Here is a 24,067-nt window from a genome sequence, read left to right as displayed (position 1 = left end):
CCAACCATAAAAGGGGTCAAATTTTGCAGCAGGATGGTGCTCCATCGCAAACCTTCTATCTCTACATCAAAGTTTCTCAAGGTGAAGAAGATCAAGGTGCTCCAGGACTGGCCAGCCCAGTCACCAGACATGAACACCATTGAGCATGTCTGGGGTAGAATGAAAGAGGAAGCATGGAAGGCAAAACCAAAGAATCTTGATGAACTCTGGGAGGCATGTAAGACACTTTCTTTGCTATTCCTGAATGACTTCATCAACAAATTGTATGAATCATTGTTGAACCACATGGATGCGTCCTTCAAGCTCATGGAAGTCATACAAGATATGAAATATGGATCTCACATATTTTTGTATTTGAAGTAAATTATTTGTTCAATTTTCTGTAGGCGACAAAACTTTTGTCTTGCCAAAATCTGACCTTTCTGTGTTCATTAAATGATCAATCTTTCTTCAGTGAAGCAAATTTATTTTAGTATATTGAGCATAATTTGGGAGGGTTTTAGCTTTCATATGAGACATTTCTAAAGCCAATCGATTAATTTAAAGTCAGGTTATAAGCTTTTGTTTCTACAAAATGGATAAGAGACAAGACCTTTGTCAGGGACTGTATTCCACAGTATGGCATTAAACTCCATGGAGACAAGCAGGAAATGGAACTATCACCAGAAAGAGTTAAATAGTACACGTTACAAAACTTTCATATTTAACTGCTGCTATATTTTCATGTAATCAAAAAAGCATTGAACTAAATTATGTATTTATAATCAGTTCCAATGCACATTTTATCATCTGATGAAGAGATAAATAAAACTGAAATTAGCTGAGTCATGATTTCACATTTGAGGGACACTTGGACATGTCATCAGTTTTGGACAGTTTGTGGATGGCTCTAAACCCCTCACGCGTCACCTCCTGTCTGTCTGTCCACTGGTGAATCAGCAGTGAAGGTCCCTTTATGATTCTTCCCCCTTGAGGCCAATGCCAATCCTCCGTCCTCACAAGACAAATAAGACGAGTTTGACACTTTTGCAAGTTTTATAAAATGTCACTGAAAGACTTGAGGGTGCGAGTTTCCCGTTTCAGCCTGGGCAAAAGTGAATAATGCACTACTATACTTAACCACAGTAAAAGAGTTGGCCAAAGTTGCTTGAGACTGTGTCAGGTTGTACTGACATTTCACACCTGTAATGGTTATACTATTACGGGAAGGCCTAGATTTATTTTACCTTCTCCAATCTGCAGTGAATGACATCCTGGGTTAAGTTTGGTCATTGTTTCTAGCGCATGCATTCACTGTCCATCTGTGTGGGTAATAGGGCATTATTAAAGGGCCCATTACGCTATTTTCTGATCTATGTTATAATGTTGTTTCCTCATAAAATGCTGGGAGTTGTGTTTTGCTTCATTTACACATGTTTAACTCACAAACTCTTGAAAACTACTGCTTCATAACATCTCAAGGTGGAACAGAGCACTTTCAGCTTGGGAGATGTAAACAGACTAATATAAAGAGTTAGTCAAACAAAACACAACTACAGGTATGTTTCTGATGAGGAAAGAACATTCTAACATGACATAAAGCTCACAATAGCCAAGATCACATAGAACCTTTAAAGGTGCACCATGTATCTTTTCTGGTGAAGAGTACTGAATGTTAGCCAGGCTGGTGCCACCTAGCGCCTCTGCTCAAATTAATTTCTCTCCAGCGACTAGGTCAGGAATCAGTACACACTACATGGTTTGCAAGAACCCTGGAAGTTACAGACCATTCACCAAGACCAACAGACCAATCACAAAGAACTGTGAAGTCATGAGGTCAAACTCAAGCGCCTGTCTAGGTCCCTTTTGTGGTACAGCACAACAGTAAACAAAGCTGTCGAGATGAATGTAGACGAAGCCATACATTCTGTGTAACAACGATTCCCGAGATCGAAGATTTTCACTCTCTGCTCTGTTTGCTGTTGTGCCGGCAATTACTTGGACACCACTGATCGTAGACCGAGCGCATTACATATGTCACGACCAAATAGCAAATAAAAGTACCCACCTACTGTTGAGCGAATGAACCCTAATGCTGCAGGGTAAGACTGTTCCCATGAAGTGAAACTGGCGGATGAATCAGGCTAACTGAATGTTCCAAATTATAAGATACCTTCCATTTAAACCCCTTGTAATTTTTTTCATCCTTTTTTTAAGTTACACTGTGCACTTTTAATCAGGGTATTACTTCCCACACCTTACCTTTAATCTTTCATGATAATGTAATAAAGTATTCCAGTCAAAACACTGAGAAAAATTGGTTAGAAATGTGAATCCAGATCATTGCTTATGGGTTCATATATAGATACATTTTCTTTGATCCTATTTCCTCGTACAGTTTTACGGAACAATGGAATCAACAAAATGAATATTAAGCAGATATGATAGCCCTGGGTTGAAGAGATGCCATGAGAATTTTGACATATTTCAAGCCTCTATCATAAACTGACTTTTTATTTGTGCCCTGAAGCCTCTGTTTGAATGTACATTATTAGACATAATGCCTACAGCCTTCACTGAGCTGCGTAATGTGATGCTGACAGTCGCATGCATCACTAACTCCTATACAACCAGGACATCTACAACATCTCATCTCCTTGGGCCTCATAAGAGAACAAGAAGAAGCACTGAAGTTTACCCACAATGCACTGTGATCTGAATTAGCTATTGCCAGATCAGCAGTAAGAGGTGCTACTAATTAAAATGTTGTCCCATTGATTGTACTAGGCAGCTTTTGGTCAGTTGACTTGGTTATCTATTATATAAAATTGACTCTTGTGAGCTTTTAACCATGTTAGAATGTTGTTACTTCATCAGAAACATACCTGGAGTTTTGTGTTGAGTTTCATTCACAGTTGTTTGAGTAACCCTGCATTATTAGTCTATCTACATCTCCAACTCTCAAAACGCTCTAGACCTATAAAACTGGAAACAAATATTAATTAAGCTCTGGATACATAAAGTGCTATTATTTTGTATGCTGTTTTTAATACATGTTTCTGAACAATTGTTAAAAATAACTGCTGGTCCAGTGGTCCAGTGTGTGTGTGGGAATAAACACAAAAATAATTCTTATAAAAGAGAGCTCGCTGTGATATTTGGGTGACAGGAATGGCAGGAAGAGGTCTGCCAGAATTAAAAATATAGAATGATTGACAATCTAAAATAAAATATTATATCTTTTGAATGGTGAACAGTGCTCTAAATGCCACATACTCCCAGATAGGCCTAAAGTAGATATACCAATACTTTTCCACCAGGGGGAGCTTTAACCATACTTCTGTATTATGGCAACTACTGTAGAGTCAGAAAGAGTCAGAGTGTAAGATGTGCCTTTTTTGGTCCACAAACAACAATTATCTGTTGTGTCTCTGCAATGTAATACAATGTTAGAGACTGAAGGTATGTTACTTAGTGAGGACAGATTATGTGAATGTATATTGGTTGTATATGCTCCCTTGAAATTTTTGCTTTGCTTTTGCTAAATAAAACATCCAGTAAGGACTAAAACTTACCTAAAATTACATGGATTTCTTACTATTATTAAAGTAGATATATTTGCCTAATAAATAATAAATACAAGCAAGAACTGAGTCGAGACTGTGAAGTACATTGACTCACTGATTTGCCAACAAAATGACTGTTGAAAAATGATAGGTGAAACTATTTTATTTAAACCTTTGATTGTTCATTGTTGGTGATGTATCTGTAGGCTTAAAGAAAAGGAAATACACAAGCCTAAAGCCACAACTATCCTTGTATTTTTCTCACATTTTTTTTCTCACAGTTTTTCATTCACTCACCTCATCATTTCCCCTAGAAGAGTAAGTAGTTCTCAAGGTTCCTCTTTAAGTGATGTTGGCGCAAACACTTGATCTGTGCAGTTCAATAGCTGACCAACATGACAGGGACTTTTCAGAGAAAGAGAAGCGTCAGTCAATAGGGGCTGGGCGGGTCAATAAATATCTCTGACCTTGTTGCCTCAGGCTGTGGTGTCACATTGAGGTGCTGTTGAAACGTTGACAAAGGGAAAAAAAAAAAAGTGTGTTTTTGATATATGACTTTTCTCTTATGTATGATTTGCTTCTTTTAGTTTTTATTTTATTTTGAAATGTGAGCCAATCCATTGCTAATCAGTGCATTGTCATTCATTCAAGCCTTATTCCATCTTCTGCTGATTCCCTGTGGGCCTTAAATGGGTGTAGCTGGGACAATTCACTCTCACAACTTAAAGGTAATTGCTTCATCTGTGAGGGTTTCTTTCTGCCCCTCCTACCCCTCCTTTCCCTGCTCCCTCTTCCCTTCTCTCACCTTATTTGGCTTTTCCTGGGCGGGTCCCCAATTCATCTCACCTGCTGAGCTCCACTCCTGCAATAAAAGACCTGCTGACCTGCTCTCCAGTGCCAGATCATTCTGTCAACCAAGTGGTGAACAACTCAGGCTTTTTGTGTTTTTGAGCATTTTTGAAGATTTTTGACTCTTACCTGTTTTCTTTTATCCGTTCCCCAGTTCTTCTGTTTTGGAGCCAGCCTCATCCTGTTAACACCAGTTTCTGTAAGCCTCCGGTCAGCCTCCGGTCAGCCTCCATCTCCACAGACCTCCCATCTGCAGCCAACCAAGACCCGTCCTGCCTCCCCTGGAATGTATCCTCCTGCCAAGACTATTTTGTGAATAAAATACTTTTTTTCCCTCTGCATATTTGGGTCCGACCAGTGATTCTTTAACATCATCAATGATTTGGGTATTATTTTCCCACTTTAAGCATTAAGATAATTTGAATTGGACATCTGAATCTCACAGTTCTTGCATAAACTTCTAATCCATCCAGCACACTGACCTTTGATCCCACAAGCAAATGTCCCTCCAGGGCTGCCATATATGTGTTTGTTCAGAGTCCAGATCCATTATGGAGCTCAACAGTGACTTCCCTCTTCAGTTCTGTAGTACATTTTCCATTCATTTTCTCATAGACTAAGAATTCAAAGTCAAGTTGTGGAGACATTTAAAACACAAAATTTGGAAAATTTTCAGAAACAGACTTAGTAAAATTATAGGTTTTTTACCTTAGAAGCTTTCAACCTTTTAATATTATGTTTTTTTTTTTTTTTTTAACAAAGTCTTTGGGGGAAAAAAAAGAAATTTACTTGTGGAACTGAGGGTGCGCAGTCACTGGTGCTCCATATCTTAAATATAATAATTCATGATCATACATTCAGGTATGTTGTCATTGTATATTTTATTTGCAAATGAAATAGTAGTAACTCAGAAGTCGTAAAAATATACATTTTTTACTTGTGTGATATTTACATGGATTGTATTTCTCAAACAGACAAACAAGCCGAGAATCCAAAGCACTGAAGAAAAATAGATGAGCATGAATGAAACAAGTGTCTGATACATTTCCCTTTCGTGTTTGCTGTCCCTGACATCCACAACACTACAGCTCACCACTGAAACCCACACAACGGGCCGGTGACGAGCTGAGCACACAAAAAGTGCAAAGTACATGAATATGAGACCAAAAATAAAGCTTTGTAAAACTTTCTGTGATTATATTTACAATTGTAGTTTTTTTTTTTATGTTTTAATTTTTTTCTTAAACTGAAGCTTATGATACACCAAAGCATTCCCAATCATCTGCTGGGTCTCCATCAAAGACATGCAGACATCTTTGTAATATCTCCAGAACCGAGACCATTTTTCAGTCAATGCATGTGTTGACATTCCACAAAATCTCCCTACGACCTGCTCAACATTTTAACATAAATATTCTTAACATAAAAAGTGGCTACATGTAATTTATACCTCTATCATATAATGCAGATGACAGCAAATAGGTATATTCTGACTACATGTGAGTGCCGATAATATACTGTGTGGATGGATACAGTCAAGGTAAGATGTGCTGATCCCTGCTTTTGAATGACATCAACTCTAAGTAATATATTTTGACGATATTTTGCACATTTAGGACTGGAGCAATGCAGGACTCATAAAATGGGGAATCTGCCATCTGAGACTTCTTGCAAACTGTGGAAATTAAATAAAAAAGCAACAAATCTTGGTGGAATTTCACAGCTGGAAGACTTCACATCTCATTCACCTCCACTGCTGCTTTTCACGTGTGGAGGAATTTCAATGGCACGAGCCTGCGCTACTCTGGCTCGGAATCAATCCTTTTATTTTGCACCACTTCACTCCCGTAATAAAAACAGTCTTGAAGCATATGCTATCCATGAATTTAAAGATGCATAGCTGTATTTCAGAAACAGCAGACTTTGTGTTTTTATATTTACAATGTGTATCTGTTTTTGTGTGCTAAAGTCCCCCAGGTATAAAGCAATGTTGGCTAGTGTCCTTTCAGTGCTACATTTGAGATTCCTGACTGCATCCATCAGCCTTAACACCTGCAGACATTCAATCCATCATATTGATTTGTAAAGAACTTAAAAAAAAAAAAGGACTGTTTTTCAAATACTGTGAATTTCTGCCTATATGCATGTTTAAGTAAATCTCAATTGCACATCAACATCTGCTCTATTGTAGTTAAGAAGTAGAGAAGACCGTGGTGCCCTTCAGTGCTGACAATAAAAATGAATTATGGACTCGCTTTGTCCTTAAACGAAAAAAACAGGCAACAAGATAACCTATGTTTCAAAAATAGGTTTAAATGAGTGCAAATTGAGATGCATGCGAGCAGTCTGCAGTTTTATCAATGTAGATAAAGGTTACCTGGTTGCCTGGCTGGATTCTCCTCCACCACTGAGAGAAAAGAGTGGGTGTCGCCTAAGGCCATACTCCCCCATAGACTTGCATGTACTCTTCAGCACACACGCACACATGCACGCTCCCTGCTTAAACCTCACCGACTTCTTGGATTCATATAAAACTGATCCGACTAATGCAAAATACTAATTGTTTGATCAAATGAGATGGAATTTTGTAAGCATTTTTTTCCTGAGAGAAAATAGTGGAGGTGCATTGTGTACAAGGAGAATTGGAGGTTTGGCGCTGAAGAAACTCAAGCTAATCCTTAAAAACAAATTGAATTCCAACGCACTCGTCAAGGTTACTTATCAGTGACCCGATCAAATGATTTTTTTGACCTATTGCAGTCTCCTGAGGAAAGACCAAAAAAATCAAAATGGATTCTTAGGGGACCAACAAAACCCATACATCCTTTAATGGAAAGTGACTGCGAAGATATGTTGCTCAAGTTATTGTATGTTGTCTCTTTGTATAATTGTGTATGATTATGTCAAAAATACAGGCCACTTTATTAGGTACAGGAAAACAAAATACAAGCAGTAAATAACATAACAGAATTTCAATATATTTATTTGCTCATTGAAAACCCTTACTTCAGTTAAGTCATTATTTCAGATAGCAATGTCTTCTTTCTATTGTCCGATCTTCAAAACAGTGAACTGAATACAAGATTATTATTTAATAGTATAAGTACTGTAAATGTAACTAATAATGTGGCCTGCGAGTGTGTATGTAGGGGTCATGACATGTAGCATTTCCCGTTTGACTTCTTGTAAGAGGTTTTTCATATTTCCCCTTACATTCGCCTATATTCATATGACATCATGTGCGTATATATCTATTTGTATTTACAATATAAAACAAATCTGATTACACAATGTACAGTTTATATACTACTAAGGTCTGGCACTAGATTGCTTTCCCCTGTGGATAATTGGAGTTCCCTTGGCTGGAGGCTTAGACTGCAAGCTATATATGACCCTTAAAGCTGGACTTGAACCGAGACCGAACCACTTGGTGTGCTGTTGATGAGGACAAAGAAAAGATCAAAATGGGGACCGCAAAGGCACACTAGAGAGGCAGCTTTCCCTGTTTTCAGCTGTAGTCTCAATCAAATCAGGACTCAGGGCGCAACAAAAGCACTGATAGAACGGCCACGCCAACCAAGGTAGGAATCTAGTGCCATGTTGTGCACCCTCAACATCAAACAGGCAAAACATCATGAATCATTTTGACATGAAACTTGAATTTAGTTTATTCTTCTGATCAATAAGTAGTAGTCAAAATTTATTCAAGGAATTCTTTTTCATTGTAGTGAAGTTTTATTAAACCAAACCAGAAAGATTAATTTTTATTTTACACTACAATGCATTTATTTGGATGTTCAGTTTATAATCTGGTTTGGATCTCAACGTTTGAAAAGTGGACTTTTCGTGGTTTTGGTCAACAAAAATCTATGTAATTTGAGCCATAATTTTAGTTATTATAATGACTTTTAGTTTAAAATTAATGCCGATCTATACAGAACACAAACTGGCACCTTACTAGTCAGGAGGTCAGAATGTCATGCCTGTATGATTGATGGAACATCTTTCCTCACCCTTTTGGAAAACTGAGTTGCTTACAGAGGGCACTCAAAACCCTGTGACTTCCTGGGTATATGCTAAATTGCACAGATTCTGGTTTTAGAATGAATAGGGACCCACCATCTTTGAGCTTGACACATTCACCATCATTTTGGTTTTCAATGTAGCACTTCAAATACTTGAAGCAAATAACATAAAAAGCAATGATTAAAACCCCATGTAAAGATTTGTACCACTTCTCAATATTAATGAATGCACACACAGCAATCTGTCAGTGTTTTTCACCCGTTCCAGGACAGACATAAAGAAAGGAAATAAATGCCAGGCAGGTTTAATAGATGCTTATCTCTATATTTAAAGTATTGACTGCCTATAGATCTAATACTATTAATTATTCACCAATGTTACTTACTACCAGCATAGGGCATTTAGGGGAAATAGAGAACATCCTTTTCAGCTCAAACACACAAATTAAGCAACGAATTATCCATACAGTCCTCACTGCAATGAATAGCTGTTCTAACTCAACCTTAGAAAATGGTAGCTTTTCTGCAGGCTGTACCCAAACCAGATTTATTTTGTCGACAAATCAACTGCATTCAACTCTGAATTTGGTCTGACAATATTTTCCGGGCATCTTCATTTTCCATTTCTTCCTCTAAGCTTTTGCCTTAATAAATAAATAAAGCTCTACTGGGGGGCTTTCCACCTTGTTAAACATTGTACTCTGTGTCTCCCAAAGCCAAAAAAAGAAACTCAGAAAGAAGTTCAGCCTTCAGCCAAGACACACAGTGACGCATTCTGGACATGGAATTTCTTCTATTTTGTTCTATGTCATTCAGTAGGGGTCAAGCAAGTCATATTTTTCTTTATGCATTCATTAATTAAAAGTACTTCTGAATTTATAGTTGTAATATCTTCCTTTTATGGTTGCATTTATTATGGAAGAGTTCAGTCATTGGGGGAAGGGGGGCGCTATAGAGCAGGGGTGGGAGTCTCTTGGCTGCAGGAGTGCTGGGGCTTTCCTGTTTAAACAGTCTGGAAGGCCTTGGTTTGCGCTGGGACCATGAGGGTAGGGGGCGTAGGGGCGGACATGTTCCTGGAATTGAATTTTGGGGGTGGTGGGGGGCTCGGGGGTCTTGGGTGGGACCACTGTGGTGTAGGCTGGAGGAGACTGAGGGAAGCCTGGGGGTTGTCCATTCTCCTTCAGAGCAGCCACAGCGGGAGGGCGGGGGCGGTGGCCACGCTGGACACTGTTGTGCACCATTGACTGAGTGGACGAAGCTCCAGAACGAGAGCTGCCGGACCGCGATGAGGACAGAGAGTTGGGCTTCACCAGCTTGGCCTTAGGAGCCTCTGCGTCCTCCCTGTGGTTAGACACATGCAGAAAACAAGGTCAGTTTCTATTAACTCGGATTTAAAAACAGAAAGTACACAGTGCGCTCAAAACAGGCCAGCACAGCAGGATTTCTACAGTGTCTTCTGCCTCCCAATTCCCATGGGGCTAATATGTAGAGACCTCGTGTAATTCATGAGGCACCCAGACACAGCATTCAGGAGGACATTTGCATCAAATAATGAAATCTGCTGAAATCACGCGTTACCCCATGCAAATGTTAAAAAGAAAAATAAAGTATTTTTTCATAATGAAAACTTCTGCCTTAGCAAGTCATGTGCCCATTTTCAGACATTGAAATTCATTGACATTTGTTTATGTCTGTTAAGAGTCATTACATACAACCTTAAGCAAATTTGTAAAATGGTCGCTATGGTAGTCCACTCCTGAACAAGCATGGCTCAAGATCTGAAAGTGGGTCTTCAGGCACTGCCCTGTAGCATAGCGGCATGATGTAAAATCAACCTTATTTTATTGACAGTAACAAAACACAATTTTAACTGCATTTTAAACACCTCAGTGTATTATTATCTCTATTTGCATTATTCATTGTGTCTGTCCCATCCTGCATAATTGAAAGTTACATCAGTAATTACTAGTCCCTACACCACAGCCGCTCAGAGAATGCTGTTTTACCGTTGTGATTAACTCAGAATAAGGCTGATGCAAGATGTCATAAGAGAGAAGAAAACAGCGGGGCACCTCACATCACTCAAACTCTCAAGTTTCACAATGACAAAGGCAGAAAGTGGCACTAAAGTTAAACCTGCAGTGTCTCTCTCTGTACACTTTAAACAAAGGCTTGTGATTAGCCTCTCTCATGGGTGCAGGACACCCACCCGCAGGTGCAGTCTGCCCAGCCTCTCGTGGCTGAGAGCTTTACTTGTTCTGCTGTATTATCTTTCATCTACACTGTACAATTATCTAACATGGTGTGTAGAAAATGGTTTCTAACTATGATTTCATGAGATTTTTTCCTGCACTGTGTGGTCATAGTAAACATCAACAACATAGAGTAAAACTTACCTGATTTCATTTGGAGTCTCTTCCTCTTCATACTTCTTCTTCTCCTTTTTCCGAAAGACAAGCCAAATGATTAAAATAACAATGAGGACACCCAGGAACGTCCCCACCACTATACCAGCCACGGTCCCCAGATCTCTTATATCTGTACAAGCATAAAAGAGAGGACATTTTCAGCATTTTAGATACATATGACCTAATCATATCCACTTTAATAATGTTTACTAATTTTTTATTGTTTTGACTTGATGGGTAATGGAGACATCTGCAAAGAAAAAATTCCCAGTTGTTTTTCAGGTAAAGAGTTCAACTTGTAGTCTTAGGCAACTCAGATTTGGAATAGGGTCACAACTACGGCATTTGAGGATATGGCGTCGATAGGTGTGTACACAAACTGCGGACATCAGAGAGGGATGTGAGACAGTAACAAAACACACCAAACCAATTTTATTTTATGTGTATGAAAATGTTAAATAGCTTCTTTTGCAAGGTACAGGACAAATTAATACAAACTGAAAGTAATACAAAACCAAATTAAACACACCAAACAGACTGACTGGACACTGAATGTGTTATGAAAAACACTGCAAACCGTGCAAATGTTAATCCAAAATAACCAGTCATGCAGTGCATATGATGCAGTGAAGCAAATTATAAATGCAATAACAACAACAAAAAAAATGAAAAGTTACATAGCACACAAAATAAAACTTAACTCACCAAACCAATGGGAAAAATCATTGTCTATGTCAAAAGAAAAAAAAAAAAAGGAAAATCTATTAAATTGTCCTTTCTTGCTTAAGACGGAAGCTACCTAAATGTCCTGTATGAGAATGGAGCACTTTGGTGGAGCACACCTGAACAGACACACTACGGTGCACTACACAGAGAGACAGATGGCACCAGTCATGGTGAATCCATAACCAGAGGAGTGTTGGAGAAGAAGAGGTAACTTTGCTTAAACAAATGAAACTCAGCAGACAATACAACAGGTCTTTCAGGGTCAGTGTCCTTTCTAGACCACATGTGCCTGAGGTCACAGCCAGCAGGAGTAAGAGGAGGGCCAGAATGGTTTGGTGGTCAGTCCCTTAAAGAAAACAACTGCTGCACCTAAGCAGAGTTGTAAATGTGTATCAACCATCCATTCGGCTGTATGGGCAATGCTGGGTGCCACTTACCTCCCTGGTAAAGTGCACACCTACATACAACATATAGTTCTGAATGATAAAATTAATCTGATAAGGAATTAAAGAAATCCCTATTTTAATTCAACACCTGGGGATCTATAGTTCTACCTGAATGACCCCGAAATCTATTCACTGCTCTGGACCAATCAGTAATACATAACCTAGTGGACACTGGTTGCCACCTCTACCCTCTTGTTTGGCGCAGTCCCTGGTGTTTAAACGCAACTCTGAGTGGAGAAGTGAAAAAGGCACAGAGCAGAATAAATGTATTTCCAGCTGGAGTTTGAAACAATAACCATCAATCAGAGTGTCAGCTGTGTATGAGGTGACTACAGCAAGGTCGAGCTCCTCCCCTCTCTCCCCCCTCGGTCCCTCCTGCCTCTCCTCCCCCATTCCACCCCCTTCAGACACTCACGCTGCATGGTGACCTCCACGGTGCAGCTCTCCTCGCCCACGTCATTGCTGGCGGTGCACCTGTACACACCTGTGCTGTCCATAGTCAGGTTTCTCAAGGTGACGATCTCAGGATTTTTTAGATCTGGTGAAAGAAACATAAACACATGCTATAAATACATTTAATTCAATTTACTAAAAGAAGAAATTCATCTCTAGTTACAGTTCAAATGCTTTTGAGAAAAATAAAAAGAGGTTTTGGATTAGTGAGCATAGCAATGGGCTGAGTGTTCTTTTAAAATTTTAATATAACTAAAGGTCTAATGTCAAACTTATAAATACAAATGCAAGTCATAGCAAAGTTCTTAACAATTAACAATAACCACCACCTTACTATTTCATTTAAAAATAATAAAATTACTGTACACATACTGTATATTTATAGTTATTCATTTACATTTACAATACTTAGAGAAAGACAGTTGCTGTATTTTTAACATCATATTGTAATAATTAGGCTATTTCTAACAATATTATGATGGATAGATCCGCTGCTTTCTGCATAACCAAGCTCTTGTTTCTAAACAGCCGTATTACTGTCTATATTAGAAGAATAAGAGTGTCCTGAAAGCAGAGAATATGAGTGATTCTATTGACTAAGCTGTGTGCTGCCATATGGGAATGCTTATTTGTTATGGAACTCAAAGGCCATGTATTATCTTGTCATAAGCGCCCCGAGCAAGACTTTGGACATGCCTACTTCAGACCCTGCATAAGGTTAGGGGGAAGAGAAAACACTTTATCTTGCAGTGAATGCCCATAGACAGCAATAACAACGGCATGCGCACAAAATATGGCCGACAGTGCGCCTCGGATGGATCTGTAATCAATCTCACGGATGATAAACATATTGTATTACCTTTCTGCAGGCCTGTGAATAATGCGTGCGGATGTTGTGGGTGATCGTCCAATGAAAACTAATTAAACTGAACAGGTGTTGTTTGGTTGAGGTCATTAAATTGAATTTCGGTCCAGGCTCATGCCATTGTGGATTAAGTGTGAGCAAGAGACAGAGATTCAGAGCCTGGAGCCATTTGTGGTGCTTACCAGATACGCACTTGCCCCATAGTTACATTTGTGTCCCGAAGGCTGTTTAGAGACAGTTACGATCCAAGACAAATGCCAGGATGCACGCTGTGTGAATGAAGTCTGCCTCAGGGCTACAGCACACACACTTTCTGAGCAAAAATGTGTAGAAAGCTACCACTCCATCACAGCATTATACAGATTATTTTTTCAGCATTTTTTACGTCAAAGGGCCCAGATTAAGCAGTTTTCTGATCTAAATTATAATGTTGTTTCCGCATCAAAAACATAAAGTTGTGTTTTGTGTCATTCACACATGTTTAACCCACAGACTGTGCATATATTTAGGCTGAGTTCTTCTTCTCAGAAAACACTCTGTACCACATTGTGCTACCAAGTGGTAATACAGAAAGTCCATACAGCTTCACTTGAATCATTTGGATCAATTCAGTCAATTTGCCAGTCTCTACTGAACAAAAGGTAAAAGGTAGCTGAGTGTTTTGAGCTTTGGAGATGTAGACAGTCTAATAATGCAGGCTTATGATTATGAAACAAAACACAGCTCCAGGTATGTTTCTGAGGAGGTAACATTATAACGTGGCTTTCAGCTCAGAAGAGTAAATTTTCTGTAATAAAGGATCTTAAATTAAATACTTCTATGGTTTTAAATACAGGCAGTCTATTATCTATTTGTATTAAAATAAGAATAAAATAGATAAGTGCAGTAATGATTGTGGAATTGGATATTTGTTTTCTTGATTATCCACCAGATAAATATGAGTAAAAGATCCCAGCTTCACAGACTAAAGAACATAGTTATAGAGTTTTACCTTTTCTATTAGCAATATTATAGCCCAGTGGAGAAAAAACATTAATCCAAAACGAGAAGACTGAGTGTGGACTCTTAACCATTGGGAAATATCCACTCAGCTTCTCGTTTTCAGTGCTGTACAATTTATCATTTTGGCAAACCTCCACTAAAAATCAAAGTTATGTATTTTAGCATTGCAGAGATAGTGTTCTTCGGGTGTTAGCATTATGTTTGTGATGGGTCTGGTGCCTCAGTGTGGTGAAGATAAGGCATGCGTGCAAAATCGGGTCTAATTGGGACATTAAGAGTCAGTGTTTGTGCCCTTTAGGAAAGCATTGTAACTAATTATCCAAGTAAAGCAGCTCGGGGACCAGCTGTACTGGGAAGAGAAAATGTTTGGAAAATTATGCAAAAGTAAAGAAAGCCTAGTACGATCATTTGTCAGACAAACACAGACTCTAAAAAAGTCTCAGTGTAATAAATCTTGTTAGTGAGGAAATCTGGACAGTTTGAATGGTGAATCAGCATGTAGTGCACAGACAGTGCTTTTGCTTACCTATCAGAGCCAGGTTTGGCAGCTTTCCCAGACTCTTGCCTTTGTCCAGGACTCGCTCCCACTTGTAGCTGATGGGATCTGAACCGTCGCTGGACTTACAGCTCAGTTTGACATCACTGCCCTCCAGGAGTTTGCCATCCATCCAGCAATTGGGCTTTGATGGTTTCACTGTAACAAAATAATGACTTTAGACATGGGGATCTTAACTATACATTATATTACATATTAATTAAACAATGCTATTACTTTTTTTTATTTAGTTGATTTAGGAGAAATGCCCTTTTAAAGTTTTGTTTACACACTCTGTTTTAATTAAAACAACCATCAAATGACATTATTTACACAGCTCCAAGTTCTTTTGAATTGAATATTGTTTTTATAGTGTTGTTACCATATGGCTTGTTTTGTCTTCTGGTTCCTTGCGGTGGTTTAATTAAATTGTATAAGAAAACAGACAGTTCTGTCTTCATTAGTGCTTGCTTTAACCACAAAAAGCTGTGATGAGTGAAAGAGCACGCTCCCAGCAGTCCCAGCTCGTGCAGGGACCACAGAGCTCCCAGAGGGAACAGATCAATGTGACCTCAAAGCTGCCTGTGGATGCTGCTGGTGTTATGCTCTGCACAGGTCAAAGGTTTTGGTCAGAGTCCAGTTGCTCCAGGCTCTGTACGTATAGAGCCTGTTCTGCTGCCTGCTCACTCACTCTACAGCCACAGCATACAGACAGTACCACAGGAAGAGAAGGATTCACTAGAGCTCCATACAAACAGAAACAAAACATATTTGCTTTCACATCATGTATAGCAAAATATAAAATATTGTTAATTACAAATCTTCAATATATAAAGAGTTCCATTGCAAAAACAGATGTATCTCAGTTTTGAAGAATTATCCAAAAATATTTTTCTTTTTCTGATCTTCTACATGCATTATCAATTAATATAATAGCTACTGGATTTGGTCAAGGAGGGATGGAGTAATATAGCAGTAAAATGAAAACATTGCTACACAAAGAGTAAGCCTCCAATTACTTTTTTAAGTGGCACTTAATATTTTTTGCGAATGAACTCTAATATATTATAATATATAATACTGTATATTATAACTGTAAAAGTATTACTCATTAAAGCACTTTTATGATTATATTCTACTGCTATTTCCACCACTATTGCTGTGGCTACCAATCAAACACTAGCAATTCACAAACAATAACAAATTTGGCAATGATTACTATTTTCATCACACATCAACACCACTTCCCTATTTGCATGTGAAAAATGTGCATATGTAGATAAAAATAACTTGAGTAAATAAAATCACTTTTAACTAAAAAGAAAGAAAAATCACTTAAGCGCAAGAAAACAAAAACAAACATCTAATTCAGTCTCATCCACATTGTTTGATTCTATTTACAGTATTATTCTGTTAGGATAAACAGAAGATGAAATGTATAAACTAGCACACAAACATGGCTGCCTCATATGCACAGTCTTTGGCATGAATACAAATACATACACTACATCTTGTGCCAGACCAGTTTGGCTGCCAAGCTATTATCTAAGCATGGGGAGCGAGAGGAGGAAAAAATAAAAATGGTAATGTTGTTCTCTTTCAAAAATCGAAAGTGTCACCACAAAGCTGAGGGCAATTTGTAAAATGAAGCCACTAACTCAGTGAAAATGTCTTTATAGAAGTCAGAGAAGGCCAGCGGATTAACAGACTGTTCTATTAGAAAACCAATAACTCTGGCTTGGACTAATCCTCCATGATGTTTTAATAAATTGTCTGCTTTTATGACACTGACATGATGAAGCTCCTCCCACCAGACTTCAAGACCATATTTGTCACTTCCTCCTTGACTGTCTGTCCTTCACTGTCTGTGGAACGGGGGACATGAATAAGCAGAAAAAGCTAAGCCTATAATAACAAACCCAAAGACAAAGAAAAATGGAGAGCATTTTCCAGTGATGACATTGCAGAGACCGAAACAGAATAAGAGTAACAAGAACTGACTTTCAATATGAATACACTTCCTAAGTAGCTTATCCACTGACTAATGATAGTTGACAGAGTTTCAATGTCATTCTCAAGTAAATTTGATTTCAGAATGTACCCGAAAGTAGGGCTGCATGGAATTAGGAGAAATGTAATAGACGCACAATAATTATGTTTCAGTAAAAGTATGACATACACTACTCGTAGACTGTTATGACATTATCAGAAAAAGTGGACTTCCTGAAAACATTTTATGAAAAATATTAAAATTTTAATCAGGAATAAACCAAGACTATGATGTCAAACATGGACACAAACATCATATATTAGGGTCAGTGGTGAAACGTAACAGCAGTACTGTACATTTCAAGTATCTGTACTTTAAATTCTAAAATGGATACTTTTTACTTTCACTTCACTACATCTGAAAGCACGTATCTGTACTTTCTACTCCACCACATTTTTGAACAGGACTGAAAAGTAAAATATTTTTTTTATTAGTTTGAGGCCTACATATAAGGCTAAGGAGTTTGTATTTAACATGTTCTTAAACTGAGCAAACAAATATAGGGGGTAGAAGAGTGACGCAGGCAACACATGAACTTCTTTCAACTTAATCAGTTTGTGCTGTGCCCACTCAAATGCTTCTGGTCTCACCTCATCAACAAAACCAATCGGAGAGGACCCAAACAGTATGAGTGAAATCAAATCACAATGTCTGAATCAAATTGAATCATTAGATCAGTCAGCATGACAGAGGAAATGTGCCGGGCTAATGATCCAGTGATTAGAGCCTTGCTCAAAGTGTGTGCGGCTTATATTATGCACGCATACATAAGTAAAAATGACTTTTCTTTGTGAGCTAACCAATATGGCTGCTTATTGTCATTCCTTGGACATCTTTCTGGTTTCAAAGAAAAATCACCTGAATTAATATAATGGGTAATGGTATTAAAGTGTATAATGCCTGCATATGGTGAGACCATGACATAAACTATTTGTGTCTTCCAGCATCCTTATATGCTCCCTTCTGAGCATTTAGAATATAATTAGTTTTGAACTGTTAATTGCTATGACAACAGTGCAAATTTTAGCTCTGAAACTGTGATTTTTATTTTTTTAATTTAAGCTTCTTTTGTTCCTTAATCTATAATCCAAATTTTGTGAGAAACTGTCTCTCTATTTATTTTTTTTAACCTATAATCCATGATGATAGAATGTTGGGAAGTAACTAAATACTTGTAATGAGAGTACGTATTTGGAATACTTAGTAACTGTATTCTGGTACAGCTACTCTTTCATTTGGTGGTATTCAGAATGCAGTTACTTGTCTAAATTCATAGGAATACATTGCTGTGTTTGATCTCACAATTTATACTTCAAACCGCTTGATATTAGAGAGAAAAATAGAAAACTCTCTGCTCTTACAGTGAGTGCATATGAGATTTTTCTTTCTCCAATTAGTGATAAATAAATGCACAACAAATGGTCAAACAGACATAAAGCAGTTTTTAATCCTACGTAGGGTTTTTACACTATAATTTAAATGCAACTGAATGTAAAAGTCTTGTTCAAGAGTGAGGGAAGGACGGAACGTGAGATTGACAGGCGGATCGGTGCAGCTTCGGCAGTGATGCGGTCGCTGTATCGGACCGTTGTGGTGAAGAGGGAGCTGAGCCGAAAAGCGAAGCTCTCAATTTACCGGTCAGTCTTCGTTCCTACTCTCACCTATGGTCATGAGCTCTGGGTAGTGACCGAAAGGACGAGATCGCGGATACAAGCGCTCGAAATGGGTTTCCTCCGCAGGGTGGCTGGGCGCTCCCTTAGAGATAGGGTGAGGAGCTCAGTCACACGGGAGGAGCTCGGAGTAGAGCCGCTGCTCCTCCACGTGGAGAGGAGCCAGTTGAGGTGGCTCGGGCATCTGTTCCGGATGCCTCCTGGGCGCCTCCCTCGGGAGGTGTTCCGGGCATGTCCCACCGGGAGGAGGCCACGGGGAAGACCCAGGAACACGCTGGAGGGACTATGTCTCTCGGCTGGCCTGGGAACGCCTCGGGGTCCCCCCGGAGGAGCTGGAGGACGTGTCTGGGGTGAAGGAAGTCTGGGAGTCCCTGCTTAGGTTGCTGCCCCCGCGACCCGGCCCCGGATAAGCGGACGAAAATGGATGGATGGATGGATGGATGAATGTAAAACTACTTATACTTAAAATACTTATTCCAAGTATTCAGAACACAGTACTCTGATTGGACCAGATGTACTGGACTCTGGATGTATCAGAATACATTACTAGATATTCATTATTCTGTAACTAAAAAGATTTTCAAAGTATTTTTCTCATCACTGGCCATATGTATTCTCTTATAAAAAGTTCTGGAAAAGTCATATCATATTAACATTTTTGTCTATACTTTAAAGCTGAATCCTGAATCCCTGTGTCATTTATTATTCTCATAGTGTCAGTTTGAATGTGGCTCACCCAGTACAATGAGGTTGACTTGGCTCCAGTGGTACTTCCCTCCGGTCTTGACTTTACAGTAGTACTCTCCAGAGTCACTGAGCAGCAGGTCACTGATGAGCAGAGAGGCGTCTCCTCCCAAATACTCCCCTGCAAACGACAGACGACTGAGCTCCTCATTTGTGTATATCTCTCCTCCAAAGAACGTGATGATCTGGATACAAACAAACAGAAAGATATTTTTGAAAGAATATTCTATCACTGTCAATAACTATTTTGTCACTTTTCCTGGGGAGGTTTTGGTTTGACCCACAGCATAGCATTAAACTGTATCTTACTTTTTTCAGTTACATGTGTATTACTCAAAAACACATAGCAAAACTTTAAGCATTATTACTGTGAGTGGGCTTGCCTCTCCACACATTTGACCTGTAACTTGGCATGTGCAGTTCAGAAATTCAGCATAATAAACATTCAACAGGAGTTATCTCACAAATGAATTCTTATATAAAACAGGACAAGAAAAATATGTGTGGCTGCTTGTTAGCTTCTCTGAATAATTCACACAGCTAAGAGCTCATTACAAAGTATCAAATCAAGCATGTGGTGTTTAAGAAGCATATTTAAAAAGTACAAAATACCAATACTAGTGTAATCATGTTAACATTCACTTTTCAATTATAGCTGGGGAAATCACACTTGAGAAATGAGTGCATTTGCTGTAATGCCTGTATGCTGCCAGTGTTCATTTAGCTGATTATCTGTGAGAGCTCTTATGGCCTTTCCACTAGCGCTACTGTCAAATTGACCAAATCGAAATCAATTCTGTAGATAAAAGATTCAAGAGCCTCGCTGGAACTCATGTAGTCGAAGTAATTCTTAAGGAATGGCTCACTAATGCTTTAGGGCCCACTGTGCATATACGTTATCCCATGTTCAGAAATACCCCCTTCCTCTTTGATGTTTAATCTATATTACTTGTCATAGTTTCTTTAACATAATGTGCCTTCACTCTTCACATTACATAACCAGCATGATTTTAACAAAGAATTTGAGGTGTTCAGATATCATAAGCTCACATTCTGTTTTCTCAGCTATGGTTTAATGTTGCTTGTCAAAAACACACTTGGAGTTTTGTTTTGTTTCATTAACATACCATATGTTAAACACAAAAAACTTCTATCTAACACAAAGCACTATGTTCCACCTTGCGATGTCATGTGCCAATACAGGAAGTGTGTTTTAGTACAACTTCATTTGGATCATTTGGATGATTTCAGCTCTGAAATTTCCACTCTCCAGTAAAGTAAAGGTAAAAGGAGCTGTTAAAACTACCACTACATGACATCACAAGGTGTAACAAAGCATTTTGAGCTTTGGAGATGTAGACAGACTAACATGTTTACACAAACTTAATCTAAAAAACATAAAACTCACAAGAATCCATTTAAGGATCTTTAAACAACATATAAGTAACAATAAGAAATACATGCAATGAAAATAGAGGGAGAATAAAGTAAAATGTAGGCTACATTATAATGCCACGTGCCTCTTTGGTAATGCATTTCAGAAATCACAGTTTACAAAAATCAAATTATGTTTTTTTAAAATATTATAATGTTTTTTGTGATCAGGAAATTATTCTCTTTCCATTGGGCCTTTTAATAAATAAGCTGTTGATACTTTAGAAATCAAACATTTTCTAAAATGCAAAGTGATTCTACTATAGCGCTATATGATTATAATGCATTCTCCACTAATATTTAGAGATTTTAGGGGTAGTCATCTGTACAGTGGACACAGATGCACCTCTGAAACCCTCTCTACAAAACTTATGGACAAATGAGGGATAATGACGTCTCCTTCCACATACAAAAATATATAGAAAAAAACAAAGCTATCGCTGCTCCTGTGTCTCTGGAGCACACAGTAGCGGGCACAGCTGTCACAGGGCAAATACTGCGGGTGGTGGAGGGTCTACAGATGTGCACCGCTAAATGCCCCTGCCACAGTGCATCAGCGCCTGCCAACACCTGCTGAGCACGGGACACCTGCCGGGATCATAGGTGATGAACGGCCACTTACACTCACATCCATACACAAACATATAACCGCACACGCCTCCGCTCAAACATGTAAAATACAGTCACCACCAAACCAAACAGACAGCACAGGAGTAGCAGAGCCGCAGGGGAATATAGAGGAATATACAGAGGTAACAAAGTGTGCATTTGAGCTGCCCACTGGCAAAGATGCTACAGTGTTAGGCAGATAAATATGTTTACAGGTCTGTAGTGCAGCTGCTCTGAAGACTGATGGGAAAGAAGCTGTTAGTTAAGGAGAGTAAATCAGGAGTGTTTTTGTACAACAACCTGAGGCAAGCTATTTGTAATTAACTTTGGATGCTGCTTTATTCTGTGTATATGAGCCAAGCTAAATATACACCACTAATGACACTACGGCAGCAACCTAGGTATAATGAAGTGGAGTTTTATTTAACCATCATCTACGGTCTCATATTGAGTTACAAAATTTGTTATACATGTTTAAATCTTTAATATATTTCCTCTATACATTTATAACCAACAAAGATTATAATACTGGGACTAAATGGGCTTCATGAAATTCTTAAAGACCTGTATGTACTTGAGTCTGCTATAGAGTTGTAATCTCTAACATGATTATGTTATTTTAAATCACAACATTGATCTTAACAACAATTAAACAAACTTTGGTGTTAGAAAACAGAAGGTTCCAATGAGAGCAGATGTCAGCACAGCAAAGAGCTGCGAAGTTGACACATATCATGCTAGCAAGAAGCAGATTTTTTTTCATTTACACCAAAATGGCTATGTGATGCTGCTGGATCCTATGCATATTACTGATTAAGAAAATACAATTGCAGAATTAAGTTACAGAGGTGCGGGCATATACCAGTGATGGTGAAAATAGGAGTTGAGCAGCGCAATGACTTGAATACAAGTGTATAAATATTCCTTAAACATGGATGAATCATACTAAATACAACCTGGAAAGGACAAATAAGCAGGGGAAACAACTATAACATAGTTTTAAAGCTTTAAAATTTTTATTTTGTGTAATAGGTCCGCTTTATCATGATCATAGTTATTCCAAATAAATACATTTATTTTTTCCCCCAGTATATTATAAAAGCTTTACGTTGAAGTTTGAAATAGCTTTTCTAAAGTTATACATGGCCCCAAAAATGCATGTATGTGTATTTTGAGAGTTGGAAGTAGGTAGATTTAAATGCCTCCTGCTTTAACGATTTTAACATTGAGAATTGCAGCTTTAGAGAATGTATACATATTTCATTTTGAAAAGCTGAACATATAACCTTCAAGCCAAAGGTTTAAGTTTCCTATGCCATGCAACATGTAGCTTGAAGACTTGCTAACATACAATCTCCAGGTTTACAGTAGTTTCTTTCGCTCAAATGGCCATCCAGCAGAACAAAAGAATAATTTATTTACTGGGCTACAGGCACATTCTCTTCCCTGATCAAATTTTCAAATGTTTGATTTTAATTAATGGCGTCCTCAATGTTATCTTCCTGTTAAATATTCATCACAATGTGGCAGCCTTCCTCAGAATCATCAAAGCATGGAAGACACTTATTTTCTGCTTTCATTCAAACCAAGACCCTCCCTCCTTCTTCTCCATGCACTCTCTGCTCCCTTCTTTTCCCACTGTAACCATTGTCTGAGCTCCACAACAATCGCTGCACCAACAAATGAGGGCCAATACAAAGGAAATCTCTTTCCTGTGTGCCTTCATGCTCGGGCTGCTATCTGATGCTGTGTTCAAATGGATGGAAAAAGGCAATGATTTAAAAGCAGTCAAATGTAATAGATATGGGGAAGTACAACAGTAAGCTTCGCCTGTGTGGAGCTGTGTAGCCTTCTTTGAACTGATCTATGCCCAACAAGACAGTTAGAATCAATTGCATAACACAGTGTATCTCTATATTGCTACAGAAGAGTGGCTAAGAGTCAATTGTGATTAACATGACAAGAACAAAGCAAATCTTATGGGGGAAACAGGAATAAATACATTGAACAAAAACTATTGTGGTTAACTACTAGTACTACTAGTAGTATGAGTACTACTTCTACTACTACTATTACTAGTACTACTACTACCATACTACTACTCTTACTACAACAACAGCTACTACTTCCATACTCCTCCTCTTCCTCCTCCTAGTACCATCATACTATTAGTACAACAGTACAACAACAACAACAACTACTACTACTACTACTACTCCTACTACTACTACTACTACTACTACTACTACTAGTACTACCACACACTGACATTTAGAGGAAAGAATACAAGAAACAGGTGGAACTACTATTACTACTACTACTACTACTACTACTACTACTACCACTACTACCACACACTGACATTTAGAGGAAAGAATACAAGAAACAGGTGGAACTACCATTACTACTACTACTACTACTACTACTACTACTACTACCACACACTGACATTTAGAGGAAAGAATACAAGAAACAGGTGGAACTACTACTACTACTACTACTACTACCACACACTGACATTTAGAGGAAAGAATACAAGAAACAGGTGGAACTACTATTACTACTACTACTACTACTACTACTACTACCACACACTGACATTTAGAGGAAAGAATACAAGAAACAGGTGGAACTACTACTACTACTACTACTACCACACACTGACATTTAGAGGAAAGAATACAAGAAACAGGTGGAACTACTACT

At 38.4% G+C, this 24,067-nt stretch overlaps 1 protein-coding gene across 2 annotated transcripts in view; it reads right to left on the bottom strand.

Annotated features, from left to right (window-relative positions):
* Window positions 1-5,256: 5,256 nt before the first annotated feature.
* clmpb (CXADR like membrane protein b) overlaps window positions 5,257-24,067 on the bottom strand; it is a 133,933-nt gene continuing 115,122 nt past the window's right edge. For both annotated transcript variants that reach the window (XM_055147795.1, XM_055147796.1), the window contains exons 3-7: window positions 19,311-19,503; window positions 14,846-15,013; window positions 12,415-12,537; window positions 10,816-10,957; window positions 5,257-9,760 (exon numbers count right to left, since the gene is read on the bottom strand). In XM_055147795.1, the coding sequence (XP_055003770.1) occupies window positions 9,349-9,760; window positions 10,816-10,957; window positions 12,415-12,537; window positions 14,846-15,013; window positions 19,311-19,503 (1,038 nt within the window). In that variant the 3' untranslated portion in view covers window positions 5,257-9,348. The remainder of the gene's footprint in view (window positions 9,761-10,815; window positions 10,958-12,414; window positions 12,538-14,845; window positions 15,014-19,310; window positions 19,504-24,067) is intronic.

This window comes from Boleophthalmus pectinirostris, unplaced genomic scaffold (genome assembly GCF_026225935.1).
Source record: "Boleophthalmus pectinirostris isolate CB_2022bp ecotype Guang Dong unplaced genomic scaffold, ASM2622593v1 HiC_scaffold_9, whole genome shotgun sequence".
In the NCBI taxonomy this organism is placed as follows: Eukaryota; Metazoa; Chordata; class Actinopteri; order Gobiiformes; family Gobiidae; genus Boleophthalmus; species Boleophthalmus pectinirostris.
This window is presented reverse-complemented; position numbering and strand designations above follow the sequence as displayed.